Genomic DNA, 15382 nt, shown 5'->3' on the forward strand with positions numbered 1-15382 from the left:
CATGGAGAACGATAATCACCCCCAAACTTAGAGTTTTCTGTGTCTCTAGAAAGACTAGTCACAACTTCCCTAATTTCTAGGTCATCAGATTCCTGGAAATGGTCAATTGATTCTTCTAAGTCAGGTTCATCCTCACTCATCTCTACGAGTTCATTTTCTTCGTCTAAGACTATTGTTTCTAAATCGCTAGACTCTATAACATTATTCTCAGAATAAACTCGTTCCTCTAAATCATTATCGGCTTTGTAAACAGGAAATACTACACCGTCTAAAACGAGGGTATCTCTAGTCAAATCATCGTCCTTTTGAATAGGTGAATAATTATTAAAATTATTTGGATTTAAACTAGAAATAATATTATCATTGTAAAGCTCAATTGGAGTAACCATTTCCTGATCACTATTCCTACATAAGTATGATTCTCCATCAACATTATCCTCATCATAATAACATGAAAAAGATCGAACCTCATCAAAACAAGTAGTGCTACCAATTCTCACCTTGTCATCTTGATTATGAAAATAACTATCCTCATTTTTAAGGGTATTATTGGAAACACTATGTTGGAAAGTAAGATTATTTCGAGCAAGTCTTTCGTTCGTCTCAGCCATCAGCTTGAGGGATTCCTCTATAGAAAGTTCACTCATTATTGTAGTTCTTTCGTCTAGAATTACACTATTCATCTCAGCTAACTTACGCGTCGACTCAGCTAACTCCCTGAGGGACTCTTCTAAAGGAGAAATAGGAACAGAGGGATCATAAAAAGGACTACTTTTCAATAGTTTGATTGTATCCTCTAGAGACGAAGAACTAGTACTATAATCTTCTTGCTCGTAAGACTGATGCATGTGTGGATAGTAATTGGGCTCACCAGGGTATGACCCATATCCTTCCAAATGATGGCGTTCCCAACCACTATTCCCAACATGGTCATAGAAAGGATGATGTCCATATTCAAGTTCAGGTCGATAATCATTGTATTGGCTTCTATCATACCAGTTCAACATTCTTAATTGCAAGGGAATTCTACACAATCACAAACAAGGATGACTCGACCAAATCAAACCTATAGAATCTAGCAAACAACAAGCATGATGGCTCCACTTAGATTGTTTCTAGACCAGCTACTAATCCTTCGAAAGGGAATTCGTTACAATTTAAGCAAACCCCTCTGGAATCAATCCGAGTCAAAGTAAGTTGAATTGAGGAGAGGGAAGCTCAGTGGAGCTTTGATACCCAAGGCCTCACCGCTATCACAAGGCGGCGCAGTCACGCATTCAACTCACAGAGACCATCATGAACTTCGAAGTATGCTAAAAGAGTAACCAATATTTTTCGAACGACTTTCCTACTAAGCTCGTTACCCTATAGGTCTCGTTCTATTCCAAATTTTAAAGCTTAGGTTCGCGTTTGGTTTCGTTTTCCTAAGGCGGGCAAGAAGGGAACGGTGATGAAATCCGAACTCTTATCTTGTATTGGCCAGGCCTTGCCCTTTACTAGGAATTTCAAAACAGTCCAAATTCGTCCTCAATCAATGAATCACCTTAAGGAATACAGTAACTCGCTTACAGGAGATTCGCGAGTGTTTCGATGGACTTACCTCCCGTACCAGACGGGAGATGAACCGTTGAAGTCGACTCGGGCCACGACTCCTATGTCATGTACGAACCCGAGGGGCCGAGACGATATAGTAATCGTCGTCCTTCCCTGCACACAGTTTATATATAATTATTTTTTTATATATAACCCTTCTGTAGGGTTTAAAATTAAAATAAATTGTCCAAAGTCCAGTCCAAAGAAAAGAAATACAAAAAATAATAATAATAATTACAAAATAAAATAAAAATGGAAAGTCTCTAAAAAAATTAAAAAAAAAATAATTCTCTCTCTCTTTTTTTTTCTCTCTTTTTTCTTTATTTTTTTGCTTTGTCTTTTTTCCTTCTCTTTTAGCTTTAAGCTTTGATTCCAATGTCTTTAGTATCCAACTTCAAACCTGTAATACAAAGACACAACCAAAGAGACGTAAAAAGAACAAATGGAATAATAAAAAAATAATAAAAACCTAAAAATTCTACCTAAGCACAAATCCGCGTCGGCGGCGCCAAAATGATTAAGGATTTTTCGTGGGTTGTAGTAATGAGGTTCAAACTCTCGGACTTGTGAAAGATAATTTTTTAGAGTTAATTGAAAATAAATATATACAAAAAATAAATAACAATATGGGCAAGAGTACTGGGACTAAAGATTCGGCCGTTTTTTTTTCATTTTCAAATGGTTCAGAAATTAATTCTAGCAATTATAGTTCAAAAACAAAACAAATATTAACTCTAGTTTATTGCCAAGATAGATTTTATAAAATATTACTTGTATTTCTTAAGCATGGCATATCAAAAATCCCTAGGACTAAGCATACTCCATCAAATGAAATCACAAGTAATTAATTTAAAATCTTAATTCAATTAAAATTAGTGCAAAAAGTAAATAAAAGAATTAATGAAATTACCACATGGATGAAATTCGACCTCCTCCGTCGTCCCAGTGTTGGGGTTTAACTCATCATGTAGAAAACACGCTCAAAATATTTATTTATTGCTCAAATGGTGTTTACAATGGAGAGAAGAAGAGAAAATGGTGTAAAACTGTAATATGCGACGCACAAAAAGCGTCACAGAATGAACGATAAAATACAAGTGCTGCTGATGTTTAGACTGCACTGCGACCCACGACTGTGCGTCTTAGACACTGTTGATAAACCACTGTCCTTGCGAGTCTGTTCTTCGTGTTCTTCATCATCAGTAGCAGCAGAAACAGAGTTTCATCAACTCTTGATTTCTGCTTCTCTGGACCTTCTCTCGACCCCAAACTCTCGACCTCTGGCTCACTTCAATTGTACGTGTATTTATAGTGAATTGAGGCCAAAAATCCGACCATTGATTGCGTATATACTCTCTTTAATTCGATTATTCCTCGCTGCCAAAAATAGAGAATAATTGCCATTTAAAGAATTTTCTCACGTCAACTTGCTTCCTGCACGCTCCCATTCGACTTATTCACGCCTCAACACTCTTCCAACGCCAGCAGAACTCCCCCATGTACACAAGAACTTCAATTTTGCTCGTGTTACAGTACACGTGCTCTGTTTTGGGTGTGTGAATCATACCGAAAATTCCAGCCAAATTTGATCGATCATGTCACCCATACTATGTTCCTATATCACATCTTTATACCAAATTTCAGCCATTGAATCGACCCATAACCCCTTCATTTTAACGATCGAAATTCTGCCAGAACTGTTAGAAATTTCCCGCCAAAATCGTTTCAAATGGGGAAGAAACTGGTAGTCCCCTATCCAGAGTAGGGTGCGAATAGCAGCTGCCTTGGGGGTGACCCGGGGGTGCCCCTTAGTAATTAGGTTCCCATTATCCAAAAGCGAGAGTCCGAATAACACTTGTCCTCCGGGTGCCAAAATCAACTTTTCGAGCCGAATTTTCCAAAAATGTTTATTTCCTAAAAATACATAAAAACACAATATTAGTACAAAAATAAAGTTCCAACAATACGGACATTGAGGACAAATTAGACACAAAAATTTGTCTATCACCTGATTCCAGGAAAGTTCATCCTTGTATCTATCTTGAGAGTTGCAAGGATGATGATCATGAGAATCTCAAGATTAGTTGTATGTTTTCATGAGTCTTTTTGTTAATTCGATCCTGTTGATCATATCTCGAGCTCTAATTTGAAAAGAAGTTTTCTAAATTATTGAGCCATGATTACAAGTTTTTTTTTCTCTAGTAGTTTTTATGTTTTTATTTTAAAAATAAAATCCTTTCCTCTTTTGTGACAGGTCCACGAACGTTTGTGTCTCCTTCATATGGGTTCATAGGGTTTCCTTAACTAGAGATTCTTTCTCCTGTTTATGAACATATATATATTCTATATTGTGTTTGGTCATCCCTAGAAAAAACTTATGGAGAACTCTTCAAGGTCTCAAGAGATTGTGAGTCTTGACATGGAGGAGGACACTCAAGGACGTGATTCGATTCAAGAACTTGTTCTGAAAAAGATGCTTGCAAGGAAAGAGCACAACTCCTGGATTGATGAATCTGTCAAGGATTTAACTCGTTTTCAGGGAGATTCAAAGGTCGAGTTTACAAACCTTCAACTGAAAATAAATCATCTCTTGGATGGTCAAGACAGAATCCTTGCTAATCAACAGATCTTGATAAGGAATCATAAGAAACTCATCGTGGACTGCATTAAGGCTAGACAACTTGCTCGTATTGTTGATCATAAAGTTAGCGTTCTAACTCATGATCATGGGGTGTCCAGGTCAAGAAAGTCAAGGAAATCAGCGACGCTTTCTATGATGGTTTCATTCAAAGGTATGAAGTTATCAAATAGCAGTAATCAATTTATAGGAAACTTCTTATGAGAATTTATTCTTGTGTTTTAGGAAGGATAACTAGGGTTTGGAATATCCATTATTGTAAGTACACATAGCTATTGCCAACGTTTTCATCTTGCAATGTTTTTTTAGATTTATTTATTTAAAATTCTAAAGTTTATTTGGAAGATGATTTTTGCAGTATTAATCTTTATGGTTTTACATATTGCAAATTGTTATGGGATATGTTGTTTACATCCGTGAACCTTGACTGTCCCATACTTGTTCAAAAGTTATCTCTATTATGTCGGTATGAAAGTATTGATAAAAGATAGAATGAACTTTTGACTACAAAAGTTAAGCTTTTTATGCCATTATGCAAATATTGATGGAAGAAAGGATGAACTTTTCTTTACAAAGATTAAGTCTATTATATGTCATTGTGCAAATAGTGATGAAAAATAGAATGAATCTATGATTATTCCATAGTATTGATATTTTCCTGATCCACATCTTTGTGCATATACTGTGTTGCTCCGTAAGTTCTGTTATGTTGAGCATGACCAATTGAATTGACCATTTTCCTTTTGGTTAATTCAATTAAGATTTTTGGATACAAATTCATATTCTTATGTGATTTGTTAATGTCCAAAAAAATTCTTCTTTTCTTGTAAAAGTAAGGTCGCTCTTGTTGTTCGTTCGGGAATGACATATTATGGGGGAGAGTCCTTAACTGAACTTGTGCTTAATTTCCGAATCTTTGTGGGGAGTGCGGCTGTGGAATATTGTAGGGGTTATCTTGTATCTTTATAAACTCCTTGATGAATGCATTCAGTTTCGGTTGTATGATTGCATCTAAACAAGTTGATATGTTGTTCTCTTTTGGTCATGAAGTATCTCTATGAAAATTTCATGAGGATCCCACTAGTTTTCGTACCTTTTCCAATTTATATTGACAAAAATGGGGAGAATTATTGTGTAATTCACACTACAAATACATATGGTTTACGGATCATTATGTAAGGGGGAGTGGTTTTCATATTGAGATAAAGTATTGACTAGGGGTGTGATACATATCACCATAGTATTGTTGTCAAAGTTGTGATACAATTGGACTTTGATGTTGTATAATAATACTATGACACTGTATAACAATGATTGAGAGCAACTGTTTTCTCATTGTTATTGCTACGATCTTCAACAACAATGATGCAGAGTTGAACACATTTGGAATCATTGGAGTACTTGGAAGTGACGAAGATTTCGAGTAATGTTGAAGAACCAAGGAGATCAAGCATTTGGATGAGAAGCTACAAGGTTTATTTATTTTATAATCCATATGTATTGATAGTTTTGTCATTAAAATTGACAAAGAGGGAGATTGTTAGATCACTTCTCGGTCGAACTCGCAAGTGTTGTTATCTCAAGATTGTTTCTCAATGTTAGTGATCAAAACTATAAGTCTTGATTTCTAGTCTACTTATAGATGTCTCGGACTAGGATAGATTATGTAGTTGAGCATTACACTTCACGACGTTCATCAATTGAAGACGAAGAACTACTAAGGAGACCTTGTGGAACTTCATCAACAAAATGTATGTGAAGATTGAAATTCATCTATCACTTGGAAAGTATATTTCTACTCTATTTCCTATATTGAGACATAAGTCGCGTTACGATATAGTTTTTTATTATACACATCTGATATTTCGAGTTGAGTTTAACTCGCTTACATATTTCTCGAAACATGTGTTGGTAAGCTTTCGCTTCAATCAAGTTCATCTTGATCATGTAAAAATCGCCGAGTAACATCTTACACGGTTTGTGTGATACAATCATTTGGTGTAGACTTAGAATGTTTCATTATGATTATTTCAATAACTTGAAAATTGCTTTGATGCTAATAGTGTGTGAAAAGGGCTATTGTCATCCTCTAAGAAAGTTTCAATGATTGAAATAAGAGTTTAGGATACTTAACCATCATTGGATTATAAACATATTGTGCATTCTTGCATGTATGTGATCCATGACCGAAACTAAAGTATGCATACCCGTATGCATACTTGAAGTTGTGAAATTTCCGTGTACCAAGTACACATACCGACACGCATACTTGCGTAAGGTATAGGTTCGGGAATTTTTGCTGGGATTTGGAAGTGTACCAAGTATGCATACCCGTTTGCATACTGGCGAACCCAAACTCAGACCGGCTACTTAAGTGTGCGTACCCGTTTGCATACTTGAGTGGTTAAAGTTCTAAAATCGGTTAGCTCATGAACTAATACATTTATACATTAAGGAATGCATTCTTTGAAAATCGTGGTTATAATGTTCATGAATTGATTCGAGTGAATCAAACTGATTTTTCTTCAATTGTGTTCTTGTATACTTATATGAGAATATAGCAATTGAACAACTCTTTAACTAGTTTCATTTGAGTCATTTGAACTAGTTGTGGTTAAGATGAATAAGGTTGATATGAGAGTGTTTATATATCTAACCTCGGTTAACTACAATTGAGCCAACATGGTGTACACGTTTAGGTACGGTTACATAAACCTAAATGAGGGTACATTTCATTTGTGTATAACAAGATAAGTTCGATCTAACGGTTGAAAGATATTAGCTTGAATCTAATCAGGTTTTCATCTAACGGTGAATACTGAATGTTTTTTTACCAAGGTAACATTGATTGCAAACCCAGATTTGAAAACTATATAAAGGAGAACTCTAGCAACTGGGAAAGCTAATCCCCACACCTCCTGTGTGATACTAGTTGCATAAGCTAAAGTCGATTCTCCTTTAACCTTAGGTTTTTCACAAAACCATGTAGGTTAACGACTTGAAGACTTTATTGAGATTGTGAAGCCAGACCCAACTATTTTATCTGTAGTTGCGTGATCTAATCTTGTTGTTTCTATCGTGTTTGAGTACTATCTTCTTAAGATTGGCTCGAGATTTAATCTCCAATAGGCAAGATGTAATCACAAACATCTTCGTCTCATCATTTGTGATTCCAATATCTTGTTTCGCTACCATACAGTTAAAATTATTGTGAGGTGATTGATTTTTCTAAGCTGTTCTTCGGGAATATAAGTCTGGTATATCAATTGGTTTCTGTTCACCTTGATTTATCAAAAGACGGAACAAAACTCGTAGGTATTTCTGTGGGAGACAGATTTATCTATTCCTATAGGCTTTTCTGTGCGAGACAGATTTGTTTATCAAGTTTTCGACTTTGGGTCGTAGCAACTCTTGGTTGTGGGTGAGATCAGCTAAGGGAATCAAGTGCGTAGTATCCTGCTAGGATCAGAGACGTAAGGAGCAAAACTGTACCTTGAATAAGTGTGAGACTGATTAGGGTTCAACTACAGTCCAGCCCGAAGTTCATTGGTAGTAGGCTAGTGTCTGTAGCAGCTTAATACAGTATGGTATTCAAATCTGGACTAGGTCCCGGGGTTTTTCTGCATTTTCGGTTTCCTCGTTAACAAAACTTATGGTGTCTGTGTTATTTCTTTTCCGCATTATATTTTGTTATATAATCGAAATATCACAGGTTGTGCATTGAATCGATCAATTGGGAAATCCAACCTTTGGTTGTTGATTGAAATTGATTGATCCTTGAACATTGTTCTTTGTTACCGTTCAAGTTAATTCTCTTATATTGAATCGGGCTCGCAAACTCCTATTTGCTGATTGTAGATTGAATTGAGAGATAGAGATATAAAATTCTTTGATATACTTTTTCTCTAAATTGAGTCTAACTGTCAAGTTGATTCTCTTGAAAGTATATTGGAGTTTGTCTATTCAGATTGCCAAACGAAATATCGGGTGTGGTTGTTAGACCCCCGCTTTTTTCAGAAGTGTATGGAAACAATTTTGAATGCTACCACATTGTTGAATGAGCATATTGTTTTGGTGTTGAATATTGGTCAATCTACTAGATTTTGGTTAGACAAATGGACTACTACAGGGCCTTTGAAATCAGGTTTCCTACAATATTTAAGATGTGTAAGAACAAACAAGCTTCAGTCTCGGACATGGTTATGGATGGCAGACTACAATGTCAGACTATGATAGGTTTGCATATTCAAATAAGCAACTCGAATGGGACTTATTATGCAATGAGTTAGGTTCCGCATATAATCTGAATGGCGCGAATGATACACTGGACTAAGGTGTTGAGAAGTACTTGTAAAAAAAAAAATTCCTCCAAAGGTAAGTTTAATATTGTGGGCTAATTCTCACAATTCTTTATCAACCTTGAGCATGTTGAACCATATGAGTGTGAATCTGCAAGATGGAGGTTGAAATTGGAGATCATATTCTTGTTTGTTGTCAATATACGTCTAACGCCTGTTCTTATTTCTTTAACGCATTTAAATCCATTGTGTTTTGCGCCTAGTACTCTTAAGAAATTTTTTGAAGCTTGAAAATTTAATAATTTACAAGGTGTAGGGAGGTTTGGTGGAAGATGAGTTACGTTGTTATGTGGCACTTGTCCAATGAATATAATAAAAGAGTTTTTCGGGGCAGGGCTATGAAGGTTGAGGAACTCACTTTGCATATCAAAACAAACAATTGTACTGTGGCTTTCAGATAGGAATATCTTTAGATAGGGCTGTCAATGGAACTTATTGAAACGGAAAATGGCTCATCCGGTTCCATTACGATAAGGCTCATCGGATATCCGATATCCTATAATTTCTGACGGAATATTAAAAATCAAATTCGATTATGTTACGATAAGATTATCGGATATCAGATATTTTTCAGATAATTTTTGATATCTACTCATGATCCAAAAAGTTTCCAATAATTTCCGATATCTACTTAGGAGAGATGAAATCAAATGGCTAAAGAGTAAACCTAAAAGATACTACGTATCAGAAATTTCCGATAATAATATGATATAGTTATACACTAACTGCATCAGATATTAACCTAATGGAAACTGGCACATTCGATCGGCTATCGAATATCGGATCTCCACGGACAGCCCTATCTTTAGATTTATCTTTGTAAATTAAGTTATTTTTTTATTGAAATACTGTTCACGTAGTTTAATGTTACACTGTTTCTAGGCTTTTGTAAATATTTGTTTTCTTTAGTATATCCATCTTTCTATCAAAAAAAAAAAATAAACAGAAAAAGGGTAAAAAAGTAACTAACTTGCGAGAAAAATGACTGGAAAAACGAACAAAAGAAAAAACAGTAGAACGTGGGAGAGAGACGGGGTCCTTTTAAATTTGAGCCCAAAAACCTATATCCCCGCAGAGAAGAAGAAGAAGATTTGTATTTCTTTTGCTTAAAACATTCTCTCTTCTGTATCTCTAAGTCTCAAATCCTAAACCGCCTTTTTTAAGATCCAAAATCACACATTTATATTAAACAAACCCTCAAAACCCCCTTGTCTCTCTGTCACCACATTAAAGAAAAGGAGCTTGACAGCACCACCACCACATAATCAACAACCCAAAGTAATCCTAAATTCCCCCCTCTCTTGTGGGTTGATTCTATTTTCTGAGTTTGAAAACCCTAAAACCCCCTTTCGATCTGGGAAAACAACATGAGTGAGTTTCAAATCTTTGATTCTTTGCCTGCTTAACTAGTAGGAGGTTTAGTTAGTAGAGAAGTTTCTGGGGGCGGAGGAGGTGTCGTTTTTGGTGATTATCTCATGGCCAAGCGAGTTTATCAAGTTTGGAAAGGAAGTAATGTAAGTTTCTGCTAATTTGCCCTATTTTTTTTTTTTTTGTGTGTTTTGTGTTTTTTTAAATTTTTGTTTACTTGGGTTTGTTTGGATCGTGTATTGAAATGTGGGTTTTGTTTCAAGTTTTGATTTTGGGTTTTTTTAGGTTTGCCTGTCTGTGGTGGCAGTGTTGAACTAACATGTGGTGTGGTTTTCGATTTTGTTAGGTTTTTTATTTGAAAAGGGTGTGATTAGGATTGACCTGAATTCAACATTAGGACAGTGCATACTGTGTTTCACAGTGATTTGGTGTTAGGGTATTTAGGGTTGGGACACATTAGTGAATGTTTTCTCTGTTGTGGTAGGATTACCACTGATTGGGTGACACTGTATTGTCTTTATCTGATTTTGTTTTACTGTAGCTCACTGTGTGTCAATATGTGTTTTGGTTGTGTTAATTGAACTTGTTTTTAGCAATATATATCACTATGTTGCACTGGTGTTATAAATAAGAAGCTCAATGAATTCCTGGAAATGATGTAGATGGTGGTTTTTTACCGTCCCGAAGTTTGTCTGTGATAAATTAATGGTAGGAAATTCTGTTGCTCTGCCAATGCGCATCAGACTTGTGGTGTTTATTAGCCTATTAGGTTTGTGGTTCCTTTTTTTTTTTCAGGGGTACTTGTTGACACAATGGTTTAGCAGAAAAAACTCGTTTGTATTGGTGGAGATTCACACTGTGGGAGATGTGAGATTGAGTTCTGTCATAGGTTCTCTTTTTGATTTACTTTTATCATTGTGGTTTGAGTACTAAGTCATGTGCACTGATGGAACTTTTATGTATTTGATATTCCTTTGTGGGATATGTTTAGGAAAAGAATCTACTTATTTTCGCTGGTGTGGGGATTTTCTTGGGATCAAGATTTATCTGTTTCGAACTAAAGCTGAGCTCCCCGAGCCGGTTTCATCAATCTATATAGTTTATCAAAATTTCATTTCAGGGAGCAGAATTCTCTCCCATCAACAGTTATTGGACTTGTACAGATTAGCATTGTGAACCCGGTTTAAGCCATTCTCGTTTAACTTGTAATGTTCCAAATATTGTGAGAAGCATTTGATCTTAGATTCTTACTGATATAAAGTAGGTATGATATTGATTATAGGCCATCAGATAGGAACAAGCTAAACCACAAAATACAAAGATAATCTGCAGAACACTTGTCACTATCCCCATACAGTGTTTTGAACTTTCCACGTTAAACATCTTCTTGGTTGGATTAGGTAGCATGGTTCGAAGCTTACCTTCACGTATTTAGTTCTGGTCATTTAGCTGAGTACTAACCATTAACTACGTAAGACTTTGTTATGTAATGTTAGTCAATTGCATGATCTCTTATTAAACAATTCCATAATATTACTCAATGCTACACGTCTAAATATATATTCGTGGACTCACTCACCTGTTTACGGTTGGCAAGGTAAAGCAAAGCATCTTAATTCTGAGCGTCTAGGTAAACCAAAGTATGTGAGTTAGACTTATATTTCTTTGGGTGTCCTGAAGTATGGCATGTTTTACAATCTGTATCAATTGAAGTGCACATTGTTTCGAACTTAATAACCAAATGTAATAATTAGATGAAACCACTATGAATAATATTCAAACAGATGAAACCTGTGGTAAGCTTCTAAAGCATATAAATTAGTCTAATTGCGAATAAAGTTATGAAAAAAGAAAATCCTTATGAGGTGTTCATTTGACTGGATACTTGCCGAAATTAGTGTACAGTTATTAGTCTCTTTTTGCTTGCTTACGCGTGCGTTCAGGTTCCTTGATATCAGTTTTCATATAGTGGTTCTATAAAGGTCTGTTCGTGCTTGGGATTATTCGGCAAATATCCATGCAAAAGTCCGGGTTTTCTTTTCTATTTTTCTTTTTGTACCAAATGTTGTGAAGTTGCACTTTTGTGTATTTTGTATTATATGCTTGACCTACAATTTAACTTCAACTTTTCTCGACTTTCCCATGCAGAAATTTTTCTTTGGAGGGAGATTGGTATTTGGACCAGATGCGAAATCATTGCTTGTGACTGTACTGCTTATCCTCATTCCTTCTGTTCTCTTTTGCACACTTGTTGTCAGACATATTCGGCATGAGTTTAATAATGCGGGATATGCGATTCTGGTGGTAGCTATTCTTCTTGCTATTTATGTAAGTACCTGAACCTCTTTTATTCTTGTGCAAGATTCTTTAAATTTGGTTAGATTTTATTGTTAATAGGTCTGTAGATGTACCCATTCCGTGCCAACTTTGACACAAATACCTAAGTACAGAAGTGTTTTAGACGTAGAGTATCTCAGTCCCCGCTTATCATACTTCATTCAAGACATTTTGTTATCATTATTTTGTAGCCGCTGCAGAAGTCACATAAGTGTTTGTCATTCTCATTCTTGATTTTACTGCTCATGGTGATGGTTATCAGAATACTTACTTCCATTAAGCTTGTTTCATTTTTTTAGTAGTTTAGACATGAAGTTGTTATTCTACCACTTTTAACCTTCTGTTTTGGGATGATTTTAATAGGTATTGGGGCTTCTGCTTGTTACCTCAGCCAGAGACCCAGGTATTGTACCAAGGGCTTCACATCCACCTGAGGAAGACTTTAATTATGAGTCATCTGCGTCTGTTGATGCCAGCGGACGACATACTCCAAGCCTACAGTTTCCCAGGACAAAAGAAGTTCATGTAAACGGCATGGTTGTTAGGGTCAAGTATTGCGATACATGCATGCTGTATCGTCCTCCTCGTTGTTCTCATTGCTCCATATGCAATAATTGTGTGGAGAAATTCGATCACCATTGCCCTTGGGTAGGGCAGTGTATTGGGATGGTATGTTTTTAAACATGTACCATGCTACTCTGTCCTCTAGTTGCAATTGTTAACCTTTAAACTTATTCACTCCGATCTCCGTTTCGTGAAAGAGAGTATATTACATTAGCAGATAGTTTAAAGGTTAACAAAAGGGGTCTTTGATCATATTCTGTTTCCCCTTACATGTTCATATTATGAAGTAGTATTATTATGTGTGGATGTTTAATTACCTTTGGTTATTTGCAGCGTAATTATCGGTACTTCTTTATGTTTGTTTCGTCTGCAACTATTCTTTGCATCTACGTATTCTCGATATCTGCATTGTACATAAAGATTCTCATGAATAGAGACCAAGGAACTGTTTGGAGGGCAATGAAGGAATCTCCTGCATCAGTGGTACTGATGGCGTATTGTTTTATATCCCTCTGGTTTGTTGGTGGTCTCACCGGCTTCCATTTATACCTTATTGGCACAAACCAGGTCAGTTTTTTTTCTTGTTTCTGTTTGTTCTAAGTTGCTTTATGAATACATCACAATGTCACATTAGTTGCCAAAATTGCAGAAGAATATCTAGAATTAGGCATAACTTCTGCAACATTGAGTTGCTTTGTTAGCACGCCTCATTTGTGTTTGCTGCATAACGTCTGTGTACCTTTGCCATTTTCACCTAGTAAAAATTTTAAGCTAAATCTCAGCGGGCAATTTAGTTATTAACATGTATCAGGACTTGGCCGAGTTAAGATATTGTGCACTGTTGGCTGTTTATACTGACAAGTGTCTCAACTATTATGTTAAGAATTTGCACCCCGCTGCTGTTAAGTAATTTAGTTATTCTTCTGTTACTGCATAATTATAAAGTTCCTCCATAGACACTTATAAATGTATCCAATTTGACAGAGAACAGTTTAGGAAACTGTTATATATATATATATATATAACAGAAACCTATAGATGACATGACTAATGTATGACAGAGAACATTTTAGGAAACAATATATATATGACAGAAACCTATAGATGACATGACTAATATATGCTAATTTATAGTTGCTATGAGAACTTGAATTGAGTACATTGTAGAGTACACAGTCCATAGGGCTATACAATAAAGAAACAATCTCTGATACAGGAATGCTCTGTAAATATGATTTTGTTTCCTGGTTTTTACTCTGTGCTGTAAAATAGGGGCCATGGCTGCCAACAAACATTTCCCTTTTTCATTTCTCATTGGTTTTAGCTTTCTTAGCCGTTAGTACTTTTGTGTATTCAGACAACATACGAGAATTTCCGATACAGAGCTGACAGCAGGCTAAATGTCTACAACCGGGGTTGTGTTAATAACTTCATTGAAGTATTCTGCACGGCGATAAAGCCATCAAAGAACAAATTCCGTTCATTCGTTCAACAAGAGGTGCAAAGGCAGCCTACAACTCGTACACGCGAACCAGAAGTAGCGGATGAAGCTGGTGTTGGACCACGTTCAAAGATAGAAGACGATCTAGAACTAGGTGGAGATCTTTTGAAAATTTCTCAGAGACGAAACGTCGATGCAAACAATGATGATTTTGATATACGCAGCAGAGGGAGCAATGTAGGCCGCCGTGATTCATCAGATACTGCTGATTTGTCCTTGGATCAGCAAAATCCTAGTGTTCAGTCAGATGCACGGCATTCTAGTTGGGGAAGAAGAAGCGGAAGCTGGGAGATTGCACCAGATGTCGCCGCAATGAATGCAGCAGCTGCACAGAACAGAAGCAATAATGACCAGTAAACTTGTCCAGTATTGATTGTTTTGTGCATGTCTGCACGACTGCACTCTTTTACACCAACAAGCTCCCCCGAAGTTGTTGAAATATTCCCTTTTATGTGGGAGTTACAAAATCAATTGTTCTTGGGTGTCGGTGGTTTGTCATTCAAGTTGTTCAAGCACCCTTTTTTTGGAGTGTGTTTGATCTCTGCAACCAAAAAGGAAGATGGAGTGGTTTGTAATGTTCTTTTAGTTGTGTAAGATAGGAACGATGGTGGGTGTTATCTTCTTCCTTTTTTCTGCCTTCTCTACTGGTCACATTTATGATGTTCTTGAATGCAGTCAGTGAGGGGGTCTGTAAGAGTCGTTTTAGTAGTGGGTATAGGCTTTGATTCTTTTGTGTAAATTATCACAAACACTCATTGCTAAATTTGTGCACTTCCTCTATGTTCTTGTTTTGTTTTTGTTTTTAGCCATCAGAAAGCCATACGTGTACTGGAACATTCTGTCACTCTATGAACTGTTTGTTGAAACCGTCCGACTACAGAGTAGGGAAATGGGGTACTCTTGACTTTTACTCATTCTCCCTCTCTGACTGAAATGGGTTAACCAGAACAATTAGGACTTTTTCTTTGATGAGTAGATTTCTGTTTTAAATGGGTCTACAATCAGGGAGAACATTCAGGGATT

The 15382-nt window shown here is 36.2% G+C and overlaps 1 protein-coding gene across 1 annotated transcript; it reads left to right on the top strand.

Moving 5' to 3' along the window:
• Positions 1-9618: 9618 nt before the first annotated feature.
• LOC113287110 (protein S-acyltransferase 8-like) lies at positions 9619-15139 on the top strand. Its single transcript, XM_026535785.1, has 5 exons — positions 9619-10103; positions 12106-12285; positions 12658-12963; positions 13192-13425; positions 14216-15139. The coding sequence occupies exons 1-5, from the start codon at positions 10065-10067 to the stop codon at positions 14714-14716; spliced, it is 1260 nt and encodes a 419-aa protein (XP_026391570.1). The 5' UTR covers positions 9619-10064; the 3' UTR covers positions 14717-15139.
• Positions 15140-15382: the final 243 nt, after the last annotated feature.

Source organism: Papaver somniferum, chromosome 6, assembly GCF_003573695.1.
Source record: "Papaver somniferum cultivar HN1 chromosome 6, ASM357369v1, whole genome shotgun sequence".
In the NCBI taxonomy this organism is placed as follows: Eukaryota; Viridiplantae; Streptophyta; class Magnoliopsida; order Ranunculales; family Papaveraceae; genus Papaver; species Papaver somniferum.

Bases quoted from the DNA above. Each gene is read 5' to 3' on its own strand.
- LOC113287110 (XM_026535785.1), top strand. From the start codon at position 10,065: ATGGCCAAGCGAGTTTATCAAGTTTGGAAAGGAAGTAAT. The intron at 10,104-12,105 runs GTAAGTTTCTGC...TTTCCCATGCAG, and splicing joins AAGTTTGGAAAGGAAGTAAT to AAATTTTTCTTTGGAGGGAG. The intron at 12,964-13,191 runs GTATGTTTTTAA...GGTTATTTGCAG, and splicing joins TAGGGCAGTGTATTGGGATG to CGTAATTATCGGTACTTCTT.